This window comes from Poecilia reticulata, linkage group LG21 (genome assembly GCF_000633615.1).
Source record: "Poecilia reticulata strain Guanapo linkage group LG21, Guppy_female_1.0+MT, whole genome shotgun sequence".
Classification (NCBI taxonomy): Eukaryota; Metazoa; Chordata; class Actinopteri; order Cyprinodontiformes; family Poeciliidae; genus Poecilia; species Poecilia reticulata.
The window spans coordinates 2,111,334-2,130,823 of NC_024351.1; the positions used below are offsets into that span (position 1 = coordinate 2,111,334).

Consider the following 19,490-nt stretch of genomic DNA (forward strand, 5'->3'; position numbering starts at 1 on the left):
CTTCCTTACTTCTTTACTTCTTTATTTCCTTATTTCCTTTCTTGCTTCCTTTTTTACTTCCTTATTTCCTTATTTCCTTCCTTGCTTCCTTTTTTACTTCCTTCCTTCCTTATTTCCTTGCTTCCTTTTTTCCTTCCTTTTTCCTTCCTTCCTTCCTTCCTTCCTTTCTTCCTTTCTTCCTTCCTTCCTTCCTTCCTTCCTTCCTTCCTTCCTTCCTTCCTTGTGAATCAGTTTCTGAACATCAGGTGTTTTTCTTTCCTAGGGCTGAACGACTTCAAGGACAAATATTTTAAGTCTCCCAGAACCGGGTCTCTGCATTTGGGTCAGAACCATTTGATCTGCTTCATCCTTTAGTTCCATGAATGAAACCGGGCCGAACGATCCGATTGATGGGTTTTTTTTTTTTATCTCCACAGACGAAGACGTGGAATACGACGACGACTTCAACAGGTGAGGAGGCTGAGACGTTTAGGGTTAGGGGTCAGGGGTTAGGGGTCAGGGGTCAGGCTTAGGGAACAGCTGCTGTCTCAGGAACCCCAGTGAAGTTTCCCTCCCTCCTCCTGCAAGTCTAACAACGTCACTGTGAAGCTTCAGTGCAGCAATAATTTCAGTTTTTTCTGTTATCATTTTAAAGATTTTAATAAAAACGTCCCCAGATGTCATCAATGCAAAAGCAGCACAAACAAAACTGTCAGCAGCACAAACGCAGCTGAGCTGTTTGGCACCCAGTGTGTTAGATTTTGTAAATGTAAGCGGGGGGGGGGTTGACCTCTGGTGACCTCTGGAAGGATAGCGGCACAAGTGTAGATGCCACCTTCACTCAGGTTTGACCCCCAGCAGGAGAACAAATGCATAAACTCTGCAGCTTCAGCTGTAAGCCGGTTCTGTGTTTCAGCCATCGGTCGGACCTTTCCAACGGCGAGCTGAGCATCGGCGAGGAGATGGAGGAGGTTTCCATCGAGGGTCCGGAGACGAGCGACAAGGTTTAACCCTCTCCTGTCTGGTGTGAGCGTCTGATGTGAGGTCAGCTCTGAACGTCGCCTTCTGTCTGTCTGTCTGTCTGTCTGTCGCTCAGCTCGACGAAACCACGCAGGACCTGAGCGTCTCTCAGATCAGTCAGAGTCACGGAGCCGACTACATGGAGGACGTGTCCTGAAGCTCCCATCATGCACCTCTTCCCCTCTGGATATTTAAATCTGTACAGTTTGATTAAAGCAATAAAAGGGTTTGTTTCACTGGGTTCACCTGGAGGGAAAGTTTCTATTCCAGTTTCTGCCTGAGGGAAACTTTGAGCTCAGAGAAACGTACGGAAGGCCATTAGGGACAAAACTAATATTAATGTAAACGTAATGCATTTATTGGTCTGTGGAATAAATGCTAAGATAAATAAGTTGCACTAAACAATAAGACATTTATGTGACATAAGGAAATAGATGTATTTCAAAATAAAAGTCATTCAGAAAATAATTTACTTTTTATTGAAAGTAGCCAAAATCAAGGAAGCATTCACAATATTTCCCTATAAAATATTAAATTAATTTTACTAAGTAAAAGCTCCTTGAATTAAATACGTGTAGGATTTCAAAATAAGTCATGCTATATAAATAATTAATCACTTTAATGATGATTAATGTGATCATTAATCATCAAACCAAGCCAAACGTGAATGTGTGATTACAAAATAAAAGCACTCCATAACAAATTACGTTTCCTAAGTGATATAATTTCATCTAATAAATTAAAAAATGTACATTTTAGATATAAAATAACAAATAGCATCAATCAAGATGACCTAAAATAAAATACAAATTCTTACAAAGTAAATAAAAAATGCATCTAAATTCACAGCAGAGACAAAACAGTCAACTGCTGGAGCCCTAGAGGAGGCATGGTACTGTGGGGACGTCTGATGTAACGGCCTAGTCAAAGTCCAGACCTCAGAAAGTTCTAGAAGCTTCTGGATGGTGGATTTAAGTAGAAAACATTGAACAATAAGTTCTGTTTTATTCTGAAACGCAGCACCACTGATGAAGAGTCAGTTCCCGTCGCTGGACGGTTTGCAGCTGCTGCATGTTTTATTAATCGCCCACAGATGAGACCGGACCCCTGAAAGCTCTTCAGATGAGTCAGAACCAGATGCCGCTTCGTCAAAAGCTCCTAAATGTTTGCAGAAGAGCCGTAAATAAGACGTCAGTTTCTGCGGCGCGTCGTAAATAAAGTGATGCGAGTTTAAATAAACGTGAAGCTTCGAGTTCAGCAGGAGGAAGCTGGAAGGACAAAGATCACTTCTGCTGGGGCTGAAAGAGGAAGACTTCAGCTGCAGGTCACACACACACACACACACACCGTTTCCCTTTTATCAGCAGGGTTCAGTGTGATGTTGAGCAGCAGCATCAGTCTCGCCACCGCAGCATCACAAACATCAGCCCTACTTCTGTTCGCCGCAGAAAGGTGAGCTCCAAACATTTTCTCTACATGCTTTTTCTGTAACCTGTTGACTCTTAAGGTTTAAACTCAACGTTTTGAAGCTTCACTTTAGACGTTTGCTGCTTTATGCTGTGATGTGGAGTTGGGTAGAAGCATCTCGTCTCTTGCCTGAACCTCATGCTGCCGTTCAGATCATGATGTAACGTCTCTCACATGACGCCAGGCGCCACACAGCTGCTCACGTTTATGTCTTTATCTCTAAAATCTTGGTGATGTCGTCGTGTTCACGTCTATTTAAAGCCTTTTCACACTGCAGACCTCAGATGTTTATCAGTGAAACCGACGGTGTGACTGATTCTGTTCCTGTGTTAAAGCCTCAACAACAACCTGCAGATAACTGCGTCTGTTAAACCGAGTCTGTGAGTCGACTGGGTGGAAAAAAGACACATATTACGCTTTATTTTTATTATTTTGCCTCTGAGGTTCATCTGAATATAACTTATTAACAATAGCATCTATGAATGTTTGCGCTCAGAGCAGCTGTGTGAAGATCAGAGCCTCAGCTTCCTGCATCGTTTTTCATTTTAGTTTTTCTAACACCTTCCTTCATTATGTGGCATAAAGGTTAAACATGTTGATCGTTTGCACAACTTTCACTTTCTGTTAATCATAAATCCACCAAATTAAGAACTAAATTCCTGCAGTTGATGCGTTTCAGTCAGAATCTGTTTCTCCTGTTTGCTGTTGATCAGCTTTTATTGTCCTGTTTGTTTGTTTAACCTGAGCTTCATGAGGAAATGTGAGAAGTGGTTCACAGCCACCAGGTTGTAATTAATTGTTAACTTTGACTTAAAAATAAAGACAGTATAAAACGTGAGCAGAAGCAGTTTCACGTTTTCCCAGTTATAAAAACGTTTCCGCTTTTATTTTAAACACAAAGGCAAGAAATTATTCCTACTGCTGCTGAAACAATGTAGCATCAGGTATTAATGTATTTAATGATTCTTTATTGGGATTTTAGTTCTTATGCATTTCTTTTGGGCTGCACAGTGGTACAGTTGGTAGAGCTGTTGCCTTGCAGCAAGAAGGTTCTGGGTTCGATTCCCGGTCTTTCTGCATGGAGTCTCCATGTTCTCCCTGTGCATGGTGGGTTTTCTCCTGGTACTCCGGTTTCCTCCCACAGTCCARAAACATGACTGTCAGGTTAATTGGTCTCTCCAAATTGTCCCTAGGTGTGAGTGTGTGTGTGCATGGTTGTGTGTCTCTGCTGCCCTGCGACAGACTGGTGACCTGTCCAGGTGACCCCACCTCTCGCCCGGTACGCCAGCTGGAGAGGAACCAGCAACCCTCCTGACCCCACTGAGGGACAAGGGTGTAAGAAAATGGATGGATGTATTTCTTTTCCATATTTTTAAAATTATATTTACTTGCAAAACATGGATCACTAAATGTAGCTGTTGTTTCTTAAAGCTTTCTGCTCTTTATTTAAGCTAACAGCAGCATAATAAGCCGGTGGATTAGTCAGGCTCTCTGCTCCGGCAGCTGCTCTGTTTAGCACAAATGCTAACATTAGCTGCAGTATCTTAATGAGAGTGATGGATGCTACTCTTTGGTTCCCATGATGTCTGTGAAGACTGTGAAGAGCCTAAAGGAAAGCCGTACACACGTTGACCCGAAGTAACAGAAAAAGGAACCAAAGTTCTCCTGGTTCTGACCGGCTTTAGTTTCTCCTGTGAAGAGAGAAGCTCTGAACCAGAGAAAAACAGGAAGGCATTGTCCTGTAACTCAATCACTGCTTGAGCTGAAGTCATTTACAGCTTTGAACACGATTCATGTTTCTGGATGGACCAGAACGAGAAGTCGGCCGGTCGGTCGGGTTCTGCTGCATAAACAGAACAAATGGACACAAATGAATGGATCCAGTTTTTAGACACGAATGAATCTTTGAGACTAAATTCATAAATGAAGTTTTGTTATTACTGTGTGAACCTAGAACTGGTCCAGTGATGCAGCTTGAAATGGTTTTTCTATCAGTCATGTGACTGAAGCAGTTTTACATCATCAAGGCCTGAAGATGAAGTGGCTTCATGGATCAGTCATTTGTTTCATTTTCAGTAAAACTGAGATTGTTAAAGAATCAAATTGCTACATCAGAGTAATTGATGAACAATGTTAGTTCAGAAATTACATGTTTTGGAAAAGTAATGATGGGAATAATGACTCAAGTTTAATAAGAAGCTGAGTGGAAGGACAAAGTTATTCATGCGCAGCAGGATAATCAAAGGATTGTTTCGAGTTTCGACGACGTTCATAGGAAGTGGAAAATGGAGGGTGAGCCGCACACAGACTTATTCAAGACATTGCATGTTAACAGGAAGTTGAGTGGAAGGAAAAAGTATGAGCTGAAGGCTGCTGTTGGGCCAACCTGGGCTTCCTGAGCACCTCAGCAGAACTTCACGTTCCTGTGACTCTTTAACATAAATGATTTTAATGCTTGTTTCAATATTTTATCAAAGCAGTAAGAAAATCCATTTAAAAGGAGAATTAAAGTTATTTTAAAAGGTGAAAGTTCCTCAAAAGCTTCAAGTTCCTGATCTGTACTTCTGCTCAATGGACAGACTTCTGTCTTCACCGACATCTCAAATTTAGAATGTCGTTTCAGCCACAAGGAAGTTTAAACTTTACCTTTAATAACATAAAGTTACCTCATTTTTAAAGTGCAATCAGTAAAACTTTTATAACAAATTTATATCAGTAACGATTTATTGGTTAATGTCAAGTTGTTATAACAGACATTTTGAATAATTTACGGAATGACGCTTTATGACAACAGTCATAAATATTCTTGAAGGCTTATTCATGTTAATAACAGGTGTTATGACATGTTTATTACAGTCTTATTCACCCCCTTCAAATAAAGTGTTACCAATAATAATAATAATAATAATAATAAGTATTATTATGACATAATAGAAATATTATTAATAATAGTAGTTATTATTTTTTATTAATAAAAATACAAATAATAATTAAGGATAATAATATTACTTTAATAATAAAATAATTATTAACAATAGTAATTAAATATTATATATTATTTTATTTGAATACGTTAACATATTATTATTATTATTATTATTATTATTATTATTATTATTATTATTCCATGGATTCCCAAAACAAGGTAACAAATATTGGAAACATGACATTTACTTTTTCTCAATAGTCATGAATTATTAACTTGCTGCTCTGCCTTGAGAAGTTACGTGAAAGTAACTGTACTGAGATGTTTACAGTATAAAGTAGACAAAGTTCTTGGTGTTTTTCAGTGTAGCAACATGTGCAGCAGATGAAGTCACTGAAAGTCAAACGTCACATCGTGAGGAGCCGTTTTCTGCCGTGTCTGTCTGCTTGATGTGGACGAACTCAGCTGGTTGTTACATTTATTTCCCATCTGAAGCACGTGAGAGAAGCAGCACAGGTTATGCACAAAAAAGAGAAACTGCACCTTTACTTTTGATAGAAGTAAATAAAAAAGAGGAAAGTGACAGAGGAAATACACGTGTGGTTTTATTTCTGTACAGATCGTCTCATTGACTTGAATTGAGCTGCATTGGTGAAGAACAAACCAGTTCCATGAATTCTACTCATGTCTGTGCATTCATGAAATTTCCTCTTCAGAAGGTCACAGAGCTTTAAAAACTGATGAACTCCTGGAATAAATGAGGAAATGTTCCTTATATTAGTAACTAAATAAGCCGACAATAAGATAACACCCTTCTTCTTTTCATGTTTTCATTTTTTGGTTTTTCCCCAGATGTGAAATTGTGAGAGTCTGTGTTTACTCAGTTTTGTAATTTGCGGTTCTGATCTGTGCTGGGGAGGGAAGGAAACCACTCGTGAACTGGGTCACTCCGAGTCAGGCTGACCTCTTTTCTGCAAACTTCCTCCCAGCTCTGACACTTGTAAAAAAACAAACTCATCACACCTTCAGACCTTCTTCAGACCACAACTGGGACGTTCTTGTGTGATGCCTCCACGCTCTTTACCAGCAGAACCAACCTTTTCAAACACCAAAGTTTCTGGGCACATTTCAGATCATTTAAATATCTCATGTCAGGGTTTTTGAACTTCTTCCATCACACTGAATAAAACTGGCAGAAAGTCAAATGAGAAACAATTTTTGTCACAAACTGGCAATGTGGAGGCGGAAAAGTGTGTCAGTGACAAATACCTGAAAGCCGAGTTTTTATGAAGTCATGAGGCGCTGCAGCAGTGGCTCAGTGGTATTGTACTTATTTCCTGTTGATTGGAACATTATTATGAGAAAACTGCTGCTTCTGCTGTTAACAGTTATGGCATTTGAACCAAAAACAGAGGAAGTAATCACAGGAAGTAGAAGCATCTGCACAGAAAGTTCTGCACTCATTTGATCACTTAACCTATTTAACAATATGCTTTTGTAACCAGATATGTCTAATTTATTCAGAAAATGCCAGAGGTTCAGCTTACAGTACTTCAGGTTGTACTAGTAATGAATCATAAAATCTCAGAACTTGCCAGAACTGCGGATCGGACTCTGAGTGGGGTCATACAAGGACCTTACAGCCTGTATCGAAGGGTCTGGTACCACACAGTCCTGGAGTTCTCCCCACAGGGTTCTTCTCTCAGTCCACAAAGCACATGTAGACGGGTTGGGTGAACTGCCACACACCCTCCAGGACCCTGCTGAGGGTGTAGAGCTGTGTCATTGTTCCATGAGCAGGACGAAAACCACACTTCTCCTCCTGAATCTGAGGTCCGACTATCCAATGGACCCTCCTCTCCAGAACCGCTGAATAGACCCCTGTGTAGTGGGAACACGTTCTAAGGTGATCCTCCTTTTTGTATAGGAGGACCACCACACAGGTCAGCCAATCCAGAGGAACTGCCCTCGATGTCTGCACAATATTGCATAGACATCATAACCCCACAACATCCAGAGCCGTAAGGAACACTAGACAAATCTCACCCACCCCTGGAACCTTGGCCCAAGAAACTTTTTATCCACCTCGGTGACCCTAGTACCAGAGATGAGAAGCCCGACCTAAAGTCCCCAGGCACTGCTTCCTCAAAGGAAGACATGCTGGTGGGATTGAGGGGGTCTTCAAAGTATTCTGCCCACAAGAAAGTCTTTCTCCATGGTCTCTCCAAACTCCTCCCGTGGCCGAGTTTTTGCCCCATTGACCACCTGAGCCAGGAGGGGCACTCCAGTGCCCCCTCCAATGACTCTAAAAAGGGTGGGTAGTCTGAACAGTAGTCAGAACCCATCCCCCCACACATAGGCAGAGGGAGGCTACCATCTTGTTCACAAGGTTGAACACAGATGTACAGGCACCAGCACTTGGGGACAACTAGTATGCCCACTTCTGCTCGGTGTCTCACACCAGGTGCAACACCAGAGTGACAGACCATCCAACCCTCTCAAGGAGACTGGTTCCAGAGCCATGTGTTGAGGTGAGACTGTCTATTTTCAACCTCTCAACCTCACACATCAGCCCAGGCTCCTTCAGAGAGCCAGCTTTTGTAGCCCAGAGTCAGACCACCAATGTCCCCACCTTTGGCCACCACCCATCTCACGCTGCGCCTGACCCCTTTGGCCCCTCCGACAGTTGGTAAGTCCGTGGTTAGGAGGACTAACCACGGACTAACCACGGCCAGGCTTCCAGCCATGCTCCATGGGTGGAAGCCTGGCCACCAGATGCTTGCCAGCATGTCCCACCTCCAGGCCTGGCTCCAGAGTGGGCCATTGATTGTACTCATCATATGGGGTCTTTGGACTGCACTTTGTCTGGTCCTTAACTAGGACCTGTCTGCCTTAGGTGGCTCTACTAGGGGCATGAAGCCCCTGACAGTATGGCTCACAGGCTTCATTGAGTGTCCCGATGATATTCAGGATCACTGGATACACTCAAACCCCTCAACCATGGCACAATGGCAGTCCATTGAGGGGAACCTCAAAAGGTTTCTCAGTCTTTCTTGCCTAATTAGATCACCAAAGCTTTGATACATGTAGAACTTTTGTCAGTTCTTCACTGACTTTCTGTCTGTGACATGTCTGTACTCACCTTGATTTTTAATTCATGATATCAACTGAAAACAATATATACACAGACTATAATTTAAAAAGAAATCTGACTATGTCAACGAGTAAAAACAGAATGATTTTACTCATTTACACTCCTTCAGCTTGTGTTTAATGTTAACATTATTGCCACCTGCAGGTTTATCGTGACGTTTAAAGCATTTTGTTTGGAATCGCTGTTCTTTATTGTCTCAATTCAATGAAGTTTTCTTGACTTTTATTACAGTGAAACAAGATGAACGTCTCCAATGACTCCACTCCTCCACCCTATGAATATTATGAGAACTACCCTGATTATGAACCGTGTTCTTTCAGTAACAATAACAGTGTGAACATTGTGGTTGGTCCTTACATTCACTCCATCATCTGCATCCTGGGCTTGGTGGGGAACAGCCTGGTCATCCTCACCTATGCCCTCTACAAGAGAACCAAATCCATGACYGACGTCTACCTGCTCAATGTGGCCATCGCTGACCTGCTGTTCGTGCTGGCTCTACCTTTCATCGTCTACAACGAGCTGTACTCTTGGCCCATGGGGCAGGTGGCCTGTAAGCTGCTGCGTGGTTCCTACAGCGTCAACCTGTACAGCGGCATGCTAATGTTAGCCTGCATCAGCACCGACCGCTACATCGCCATCGTCCAGGCTCGCCGGAGCTTCAGGTTACGCTCGCTGTCRAACAGTCGCATCATCTGTGCCCTGATCTGGATCTTTGCCTTAATGGTGTCTGTTCCCACTTTCCACTTCTACCATTGGTACGAACCATCACATAATGACATCATYTGGTTCAACGGCACCGAAGAGGAAGAGACGACAGATCCACAGTACGTCTGTGAGTGGAAATTTGATGACAGCACCACTGCTAGCAGAGTGAAGGTTGSTGTTCCCAGCACCCAACTGGCCATTGGCTTCTTCCTGCCGCTGCTCATCRTGATCTTCTGCTACACCGCAGTCATCATCACCCTGCRGAAAGCYAAAARCTWCMAGCGACACAARGCGGTCCGAGTGGTGATGGTGGTGGTGCTGGTCTTCATCGCCTGCCACTTGCCTTACAACTTGGCCCTGTTGTATAAGACTGTCCGTTTGTTCGAATACACTGAATGTGACGAGCAGGACTCCCTGGACACAGCGATGTCTGTGCTGCAGACCGTCGCCTACCTGCACTGCTGCCTGAACCCGGTGCTGTACGCCTTTATCGGAGTGAAGTTCAGGAACCACTTCAGGAGGATCTTCCGTGACCTGTGGTGTTTGGGTAAGAGGTACATCGCCCCGCGCCGCTCATCCAGGGTCAACTCAGATACCTTCATGTCCACTATTCGTCGCTCGGTGGATTCATCCAGTGAAAACGGCACATCTTTTACCATGTGATCAGATTGAGACCTGCAGGTCTCTAAAATTCAAACTTGACTTTTTTGTTTTTTACTCTAAAGCAAATTTAGCAGCAATGTGATGAATTTAGACAGAGAAAACAGAATGTGACAAACTCCTTAGGTTTGTTGTGTTGATTGTTGCTCTGCTGCCATTAGAATCTTGTCTGCTGACAATATTGTGTTCCATACTAGGCATAATGATGTCTAATGGTAAAACAGATCAAATTTCATTGGAAAGAAGCAGAAAAGTCAAGTTTTTCTTCTGTCTCAATGAGTTTGGTTAAAAACAGTGATTACTGATGTCTGTTCATGGTTCATTCTTAGATCAGCTGGATGCACCAACCTTAAGTCTCAATGTCTCCATTTAGGATAAATTTGGACAAGACATAAAACATTTTCCCTGGTTTTCCAGTGTTTAGAGACAATGATTTGACTGAGAAGTGTCTACTGCCTTGGAAATGCTACAGCTTTTATGTGACATATAGCTTATTGGAAAACCAATGAATAAGTAATAACATGCTGGTTGCTTTAGTTTTCACACCCTTAAACTAATACTTTGTTCAAGCACCTATAGGTTAAAGTTCAACATTTCAGTAGAAGTTTATCTGCACCTTGACTTATCTGTTAAAAAAGTCAAATCTTTTTATCTGTGAGGACATCCACTGCCCTTCTGGATGACCCCAGAAATTTAGTTCTGGATTTTGACTAGAACTGGAGTCTGTAACCTTTGGGTGCATTCACACTGCAGACTGAAATGACCCAATTCCAATTTTTTGTTGTTGTCAAATCGGATTTTTTTATTTTTTTTTGCCAGCACCGTTCACACTTCCAGTAAATTCAACCTGCAGTGTAAACGGGCAAACGACCTGAAAGTGTCCCGCATGCGCAGTAGAGGGCGCTATAGCGTCAGCGTTCTCAGTGTTCTGCCAGCCGCCATGAGAAGAAGAAGAAGAGCTGAATGTTTGCGGAAGTAAACATGGAGGCTAACGGTGGAGCTTAGCTTATATATTTGAAGTTGTTATCCGGCCGGAGCAGCAAATTAACAACTTAATCCTCATATAATCCGTCATGGTTGTTGTTTTTCTTCCTTTCTGCGCGTTTCAGGAGCAGAATAGTGAGATTTGTTGAGAATCAGTTACGTTCAGTTCGGATGAAGGCGACCTGAACGTTATGGTCGCATTTGAATCGGATACGTATCGGATATGGATCACATTCTAAAAGAATCCGACCTGAGCTGTTCACACTGCCATGAAAAGATCAGATGCAGGTCGCATTACATCAAAAAGATCAGAACTGAGTCACTTCAGGCTGCAGTGTGAACGCAGCCTTTCCGTACATAGAGCCACTTTTATTTTAATTTCATCCACATAAACGCGTTAAATCTGTTCAACTATTTTTTTAAAACAGTTTTTTTTATGTTCATCAAAAAGCAAGATGATCATTTCCAGAAAAGTTGTCATTTATAAAGAAGCTCTATTTTATTTTGGTTATTAAATTTTACAATAAAGATTCACATAAAACATAAAGAGGATTAATAGACTTTCTCCTTCAGGATTATTTATAGAAAATTATTTAAAAAGTAGGTAATTTCCCACTTAATGAGAATATAAAAACAATATTTCTGGTACTTTAGTGTCGTTCTTTAGTGGAGATTAAATTCAATTATTCCTTGGAGAGTTGGAAAAACACGGAATCCTCCATTTTATAATATGAATATTGTTATATTGAACATTAGTTATTTAGATGAAGTTAAGAATAACTCATTGCTGCAGATTGGAGACTCTGAGGTAATTAATGTCAGTCCAGAACTTTAATTTTCTTCTGTCATTGTTTTATTGATTTCCATATATAATTGGATTCACTATGACACAGAACCACCACCCCCCAAACTGTGACCCCACAGCCTGATGCTGCCACCACCATGGTCCACTGGTGGTTTGGTGCCATCTTGGAACTGTGACCCAAAGTACAGATTTGGTCTCGTCAGAACAGATTTAGCCCCTTAAAACTGGTTAAATTCTTCAAACTCTTTGGAAAATGTTAATCAAAATACATATTGTAGATAAATATATAAATACTGTTTTTTACTGACAGATTCTTTTTCTTTTTTTGTGAATTTGTTGGACTTGTGTAACCTGAAGATGTTAAATATAGAGACTTTCTTTCTCAGAAGGAGGCAGCTCTATTTTTTTTTTATCTTCGATGTTCCTCCAGCTTTTCTCTGCTCAAACTTAATCAGCTTTTAAGGATTAAACTGAAACCTCTGCCAGCTTTGAGGCTTTTATTTTGCTGCGTTGAGCTGAAAGAGTCTTCCTGTCTTTCTTTAAGCAACGTTAATGTGTGTGAATGTTGAGGCTGATATAAAATCTGTATTTTGGGGGATTTTGGTGTCAAAATAAATATTTTTTTTAACATAAAGTTGTTTGTTGTGGAGTTCTCACCCTGGTGGTCATTCTGTGGCACGACTCCAGATGAAAGCAAAGATTGTCGGTACTCTGAAGATGTCTCACTCTGGCCTTTTTCTTGACGTGTTTGAATGTTTTGAGCCGCAGCATCATGAACCCACAGACCATGAGGTGAGATAACTGCTCTCTTAACCTCACTGTGACTTCAAATGTTTAGTCAGTTATTACAGGAAGAAGAAGAAGAAGAGAGCCAGAAAACATGACGTGTAAAACTGTAGCTGTATTTTAATCTTTCCTCTTATTGAATTTCCTCAGCAGATTTCGCAGGACAGTTTAATTTGTTTTGTCAAGCAAAATTAAATCCAGAATAAGTCATAAATCTATATTTACTGCATATGTGTAATATTGTTTAGAATGATGAATTACAATTTATTTGTGGTTAAAATCCTGATTAATTAATGTAGCGACATTTGTGAGAAACAAAAACTTAAACGAAGCCAGTTTGTCATGATAATAAACTTTAACACCCAGCAGAGGGCGCTGTTGCATGGAGGGGACTGATGAAAACAAACTCCAGGAAATAAAAACTGAAACAACTCCGAATATTATTTATATCAGTGTTATATCAGCATGATTATCACACTGCCTACTTTTAAGACTAAGCTTAAAAATTAACTTTTAAAAACTGATAGTTAGATTATTCTGATCTACCTGTGCAGTGAAGCTGCAGGAGGAAATGAGAAGCACCCCTCACTCTGCTACATTCTCCTACTACTCTCCACGTTTGCATTATTTGCTGCTATTTTAACTATTAACTTCATCTTTTCTGTCAGTTTTTGACTTTTTATAGAAACTACACCTGGTCTGGTGTTCTGTTTACCTGTAACACCTTCCTGGAGGGCGGGGCTTTTATTGTGAAATACCTTGAGGCGACATGTTGTGAATTAGTTCTGTATAACTAAATCAGTTAATAAATCAATAATATTCTTAAATGCCCACTTACAGTTTTATTATTATGTTTCCTTTTCCTAAAAAGATTAGATTTAATCCTTTTCTGCTTAAAAACCTCAGTTTACTAAACTTGGGTCCCTAAAGGCCCAAGTCCTTCTCTCTGATTGGCCCAAAGGAGCCTATAATTGTCTGGGAACATATTAGATATATATAATATAATATTACATATTAGATCAAAAATAAGTAGAAGGGAAAAACTGAGGCTGATTGAACTTTAAGTTCTCTTCTTAAATGTGACATGTAAATATCAATTACCCCCAAAATGCCACAAAGTACCACAGGCTGTTAGTAAAACCAGCTATAATTTAATCTGCTGTAAAACATTTTCCAGGTCCAGAGAAGCAGCTCAGATGCAGGAAAATGGAAGAAACTGGAATCAAGTGACACTAGAACTGGTTTGGAACTGGTGAAGATGGGAAATGTAACCGGGATCCACAGATAAATATCAGAATATCATCTGCATATTGAAGAATTTCTGCTGCTTTATGTTTTATTTGATGGAAACAAACTGTTCCAAGCAATAATTTTTATGATTTATGATAAGAAAATGTGGATGGAAAGCAGCTAAAGGCCAAAAAACTCAGAAAGACCATCAGAAATCCTGAAGAACATGTTTACTGAACCACAATAAGAGATAACAGGAACGTCTGACTGATGGATATGACAGTAAACACATTTTAAAGATATGGGAGTTCAGCATAAACAACAGAATATGAGCCAAAGTTGATTCATATTTGATTTCCATAAAGTACTCGCATAAAATCTGACATTTTCCAATCATTCCAAATCTCATGTTTCTGTAATTTCAGGTCTAAAAGTTGGATTTACTGTCAGATGATTGGTTCATGTTGCAGCTCAGAATCACATTAGTAATCCAGACACACGCAGGATATTAAACTGATGCGAGGAAACATGACAGAGACCCATTCAGGCTGGAGACACTGCAGCTCTGTTGGCCGTTTCAGTGCAGCAACGCGCTGACGGCATGAAACACACATTCTGCTGCCGTTTCCCAGCAATTCACTCACATCTGCAGAGATAAAACCTGCCTGAGCTCAGACAGCCTGAGGAAGAGGAGGAAGAGGAGGAACGTTTCAGAGACTCAAACGTGTTAAAAATCGGAGGCAGCTTTATTTCCAGTTGGATCAGAGTTCAGTTCCAGCAGGGAAACATTCAGCAGATCATCTCCAAAGACTTGAAAACTGGGACTTCATTTTAGTTTAATCTGAAAAGAAGCAGAAACTTCCTCTCACCTGTGTGATCCAGAGCAGGAATAATCCAAACAGTTTTATTCCACTGATAACCAGGCAGTGAGAACAGAGCATGCCTTACATTTCTGTTGTAATATTTATGAATGCAGGATGCTGAACATGTCTGGGTTCATGTTTATCACTGACCTCTTTCATGCTCCATGACTTCTGCAGGATATGTGACACTGTTGTCCTGAATTATGCAAGAGGTTCTCCTCTGAAACCCAAAAGGCTCTTAATATTTTCATAAACAATCAATGCTGAGTCAGCAGTCCCTGTGTGTGACGTCACATCTACAAAACTGATTTTTATTTGTTTGTTTCATGTTGTTCAGCTTTAAACTGTACTTTATTTCTTGATATTGTGATCATTTTTTAAAAGATATTTTCAATATATTTCATTCTATTTCTCTTATTCTGCTCAATAAAGATAATTTATCCAGCGATAAACCAAATTAACATCAAGAGAATACACCAATGTTTTATTAGCTGTAAGCAATAATAATCAGAGTGAATATCTAATTTACAAATTGCACTTTTTGAATTACTGATTGAACTAACTGTTCTAATTTCATTGGTCGGACTCATCGGAAGGCACCGCGGCTGACCGCAGGACGTCACCCGGTTCGGGTCACTTGTCCAGACTGAGGACGAACGGTACCAGGGACCCGCGGGCCTCCGCAGGACCCGGAAGCAGCTCCGACAGGAAGCCCTCGCGCTCCTCACGCACCTCGAACTGCAGCGCGTGGCCGCGGCTCACGCAGTAGATGCGGTCTCCGAGCACCGCACAGCGGAACGGCTGCGGGTTGTCCAGCGGGAAGCGCGCGCCGCCGAGCCACACCTTCACCAGCGTGTTGTACCTGTACACGCTCACGGCCGCGCGCTCCCGCTCCACGTCGAAGCGGTAGATGAGGCTGCGGTGCGCCACCATGTCGGCGGAGCGCCGCCGGCTCTCGTTGAACGGACACTCCTCCCACTCGTCGCGGCGGCTGTCGTATCGCAGCAGGCGGTAGAAAAGCGAGCCGCCGGACACGAACAGCGCGCCGCCGCACGCAACAGCTTCATGCGCGACCGCAAAGGAGCCTTTGGGCAGCGGAGCCACGTGAGCCCACCTGTCCGCGCGCGGGTCGTAGCGCTCCACGGTGAACAGACACTCCCCCCCGATGGCGTACAGGTGACCGTCCATGGAGACCAGCCGCAGCTGGCAGCGCGGCTGCGTCAGCGGGCGGACCCGGCTCCAGAGGCCGGTCCGCGGGTTGAAGCAGAACACCCGGTCCGACGCCGTGGAGCGGCCGTCCTGCGTCCCCATCCCGCCCGCCACGAACAGGTAGTTGTAGAGGGTGCACATCCCGGAGCCTTTAGCCGGGACTTCCTCCGGCAGGACGGTCAGCAGCTCCCAGCGCTGGGAGTCCGGGTGGAGGCAGAACACCCGGCGCGGGGCGGGGTCCTCCCGCTGCGGGCTCTGCGGGCGGCTGCTCTCCAGCACCTCGCAGGTCTCGGCCACCGCCAGCACCTTCCGCCCCTCCATCCTGCGGGCCAGGATGAGCTCCCTCTCCGCGGCGGTGAGCCGGCCGAACACGGCGGGGCTCCGCAGCACCTCCAGGTAGTGGTCGCTCATGAAGCCCAGCAGCCGCTGCTTGTCGCGCTCCGAGCCGCCGCGCTTCGCCTCTTCCAGCAGCTCGTAGCAGTTTTCCGCGGTGATCAGCGGCGGGTTGTCGCTGCGCTCTGGATCCGGATGCTTCACCTCGTCCGCTGCCATCTGGTCCATAGTTACCGGCTCGGTTCGATCGGGATCCTGTCAGGCCCAGTTGTCACCTGTTTGCTGAAATCCTCAGCAGTTGACGCCCCGCTCGCTGCGCTCTCATTCATTCACTCTGTTGCTTCAAGTTTCCCTCCATCTCCTCCGGGGCGCGGCGGCTGCTGCAGCCGGGCTTCCCCTCCTCGGGTCTGGCTGCGGCTCTCCGTGTCTCCGGACACAAAGCCGGACACTGACCGCTGGACTCTTCCTCCTCAGTCCGAGGCTCCAGGCTGGACTCCGCGTCTACGCCCTGCAGGCGGAGCGGAACCCCGGCTGTTTGGTGGAACAATGGCTCTGCAGAACCTCCCAGAACTCATCGAGGAGGGATTTCAGTTTTCACACAAAACAGCCGCGGCTGCAGAAAGTTCCGCTGGAAGAAATATATATAAAAAACATAAATGGGTGTAAATTCTGAAATAAAACACAAAATGTTTGTTTCTGTGAACCATGTGAACCGAGTCGCTGTCCTTGGTGCTGAACCGGGATCAGATTGGCCCAGAACCAGAACCAACAAACAATTCCGATCAATTACAAGCAATCATTAATTCACTCTTTAGCCTAATTAAAAAGCTGATTCGGTATTTTTCCTGAATCTATTAACATGATTTCTGCACATTCAGGTTTCCAAACTATAAAAAAAGCACAGGTCCAGAATTTGATGCCAAATCCGTCCAACCCGTTTTAAGATGTTCAGTCAGCAGGAGAATCTGTTTGATCCAAAGCTTCTCCTTCAACAACCTGCAGTCCAATTAAAGCTAATGCGTTTTTTCTGTAAATCAGTCAAAGTGGATGAGATGTTTCTCAAACGTCAGCGAATTTACTGCCGAACAGCTCCCCCTGCTGGATCCACGCCGAAATCACTCCTCTGTTGGTTATAAAATATTTTTATAAGTTGCAGTTTAATCCCCGGTGCAGGTCTTTCTGCACAGCAAGTGATTAAAATGTTACTCCATCAGTTCCAGAACCTCAAATATTTTTACTTTGACTGGGCCACTCAAACATCTTCATTCCTGTTGTATATTTTCTACTTTTTTAAGTCAACTCAGTGATTGCTATGTGCAAAAGCTGCAGAATCCCCAGTCATGATTCCTCCACCACCGTGTTAACATGTTGATATTTGAAAGTGAAGATTTTATGTTTGACTTAATCGACTCATTTAGTTCATCACCACATTTCCACCAAATGTTGCATTTAAAAAAAATGTTACAAATGAAAAATCCCTCCTGATTTTGTTATTTAGTTATTTTGCATCTTTATTTGTTCATTATTTACAATCTATGTAAAGTAAATTCCAGTTTTAGTTAAATTATGTCAAGCTGATTATTTCAAACCTTTACTTTAAAATCCAAACCAAGATTATTATTAAATAGTTAAAACAGTTTACGGATTTATGTTGAAGCTTGTTTTCATCAGTCCTCTTCAAGCAACAGCGCCCTCTGCTGTGCATTAATAAATCCTGCTTATATTACAAACCAATTGCCACTGAAACCAATATAATTAAAAGATGACCGAATAATACTAAATATAAACTGTAAACATAGATTTATTCTCATTCTGTCTGGATCAATAAAACGTGAAAGTGTGCCATGAAATCTGCTGATGACATTTAAGAACAATAAGAGATTTATTACGGGGAAGTGAAGGTTTGAACACTGAATTGTAAAGTTATAAAACTGTTTATGTGATGAAATACAAGCGTTGATTCATCCTCCAGGTAGTTTTATCAGATATCAGCCAATAAACATGCCGACAGATCAGGGAGAAAAGGCTGAATCAGTTTTATGTTGGTGAGTCGATGTTACTGGTTCATGTTCTAGATACTCTACAGACTCATTGCATCATCAGATGAGATCAAACACTTTCAAACAACACATTTCTCATATTCTCTGTATCCGTCTTGGTGAAAACGTGTGAGCAGAAAATCCAGCCGGTTTAAAAATAATGCTCGACTTTCCAGGCTTGATCTGGTTTCTGCATTGATCAAAGATGCAGCATCAGCTGATTTTTGTCCCTCTAAAGTAGCGGTTCTCAACGTGGGGGGTACCGCCCCCCAGGGGACGTTCAGAGAACGGCAGGGGGCGCTGGGATGCCTTTGGGGGGCGTTTGGTCGAAGGTAAACTTTACACCTTAAATGCACAACAATACCAGTTTAGACTTTGAGCAACTTGGTAAAACTGTATGTATCCCTCTGAAAAATGAACCCATTTAAATAAAGAAATCAAGAAATCCCTCCATGGGTGATACCACGATAGAGAGCGATCATTTTATAGCGTTAACACCGGTGCAGTAAATGGTCCGGTATGAAACGGGGTGATAGAACAACACAGCACTTTTACATTTMRATAATCAGAATGCAGAAATTGTTTCCGTTGTTTTAAAAGGTTTATGTCAGTCTGCCTTTTCCCCATCGATACGCTTCCCGACCGCCCTGCACCTTAGGGGCTAAAAAAGAATTGTGCAAAACTCTGAAACAGGAGAAGCGGGACATAAARCGGAGCGACGAACTAGATGTGAATTATGTCATAAAAACAGAGAATCCGACGCTGAACAGGGAAAAAAATCAACACATGATGTGAAACATGACGATTAGGCGGCGCAGCAGGTGATGAGTGAAGATTACTGATGGTCAATAAATTATCAAATAAATGTAGCAGCAGGAAAGAAACTAAAGTGGACATAGCAATAAACCAAGAGAGGATAATACTAATCAATGGAAATGAATGAAGAACAAAATGCAAGAATAAACTAAGAAACCAAAGTAAATACATAGGAATAAACCTGTATGGCAAGACCTTTCGAGCAATAATACAGAGACTGTATGGCAAGAATAAACAGACACTATTTCCAGATAAAAGGTAAAATAATATTGTTAAAGTGCCATGGGTTAGACCACATCTAGTACTTAGAATAAATATATCTTACAGACCATAATAGTAAATAACTGATCACTTATTTATGTTTTTAATTAGATTTGATATATTTATTTCTTCAATATTATTTTTCATRTCAGTGTTAATGTCATGAGGCTGATGACTCCATGACACTTTCAATTTGACTCATTAGGATTTGATTAAGAACCAGATTTGTTCTTTGTAATTTCTGTCCAGT

General features: G+C 42.2%; 3 protein-coding genes across 7 annotated transcripts in view; 2 read left to right on the plus strand and 1 right to left on the minus strand.

The window, feature by feature from the left end:
• cep43 (centrosomal protein 43) overlaps window positions 1–1,240 on the plus strand; it is a 15,762-nt gene extending 14,522 nt beyond the window's left edge. For all 5 annotated transcript variants that reach the window (XM_008397101.2, XM_008397103.2, XM_008397104.2 and 2 more), the window contains 4 exons: window positions 263–322; window positions 417–450; window positions 896–983; window positions 1,076–1,240. In XM_008397101.2, the coding sequence (XP_008395323.1) occupies window positions 263–322; window positions 417–450; window positions 896–983; window positions 1,076–1,156 (263 nt within the window). In that variant the 3' untranslated portion in view covers window positions 1,157–1,240. The remainder of the gene's footprint in view (window positions 1–262; window positions 323–416; window positions 451–895; window positions 984–1,075) is intronic.
• A 97-nt stretch (window positions 1,241–1,337) lies between these two features.
• Window positions 1,338–10,835, plus strand: ccr6a (chemokine (C-C motif) receptor 6a). Its single transcript, XM_008397100.2, has 2 exons — window positions 1,338–2,451; window positions 8,778–10,835. Exon 2 carries the CDS (start codon window positions 8,787–8,789, stop codon window positions 9,915–9,917), a length of 1,131 nt encoding a protein of 376 aa, XP_008395322.1. The 5' UTR covers window positions 1,338–2,451; window positions 8,778–8,786; the 3' UTR covers window positions 9,918–10,835.
• A 3,565-nt stretch (window positions 10,836–14,400) lies between these two features.
• LOC103457144 (kelch repeat and BTB domain-containing protein 11-like) lies at window positions 14,401–16,453 on the minus strand. The gene has a single exon (XM_008397099.1). The coding sequence runs from the start codon at window positions 16,350–16,352 to the stop codon at window positions 15,216–15,218; it is 1,137 nt and encodes a 378-aa protein (XP_008395321.1). The 5' UTR covers window positions 16,353–16,453; the 3' UTR covers window positions 14,401–15,215.
• Between the last annotated feature and the right edge of the window lie 3,037 nt (window positions 16,454–19,490).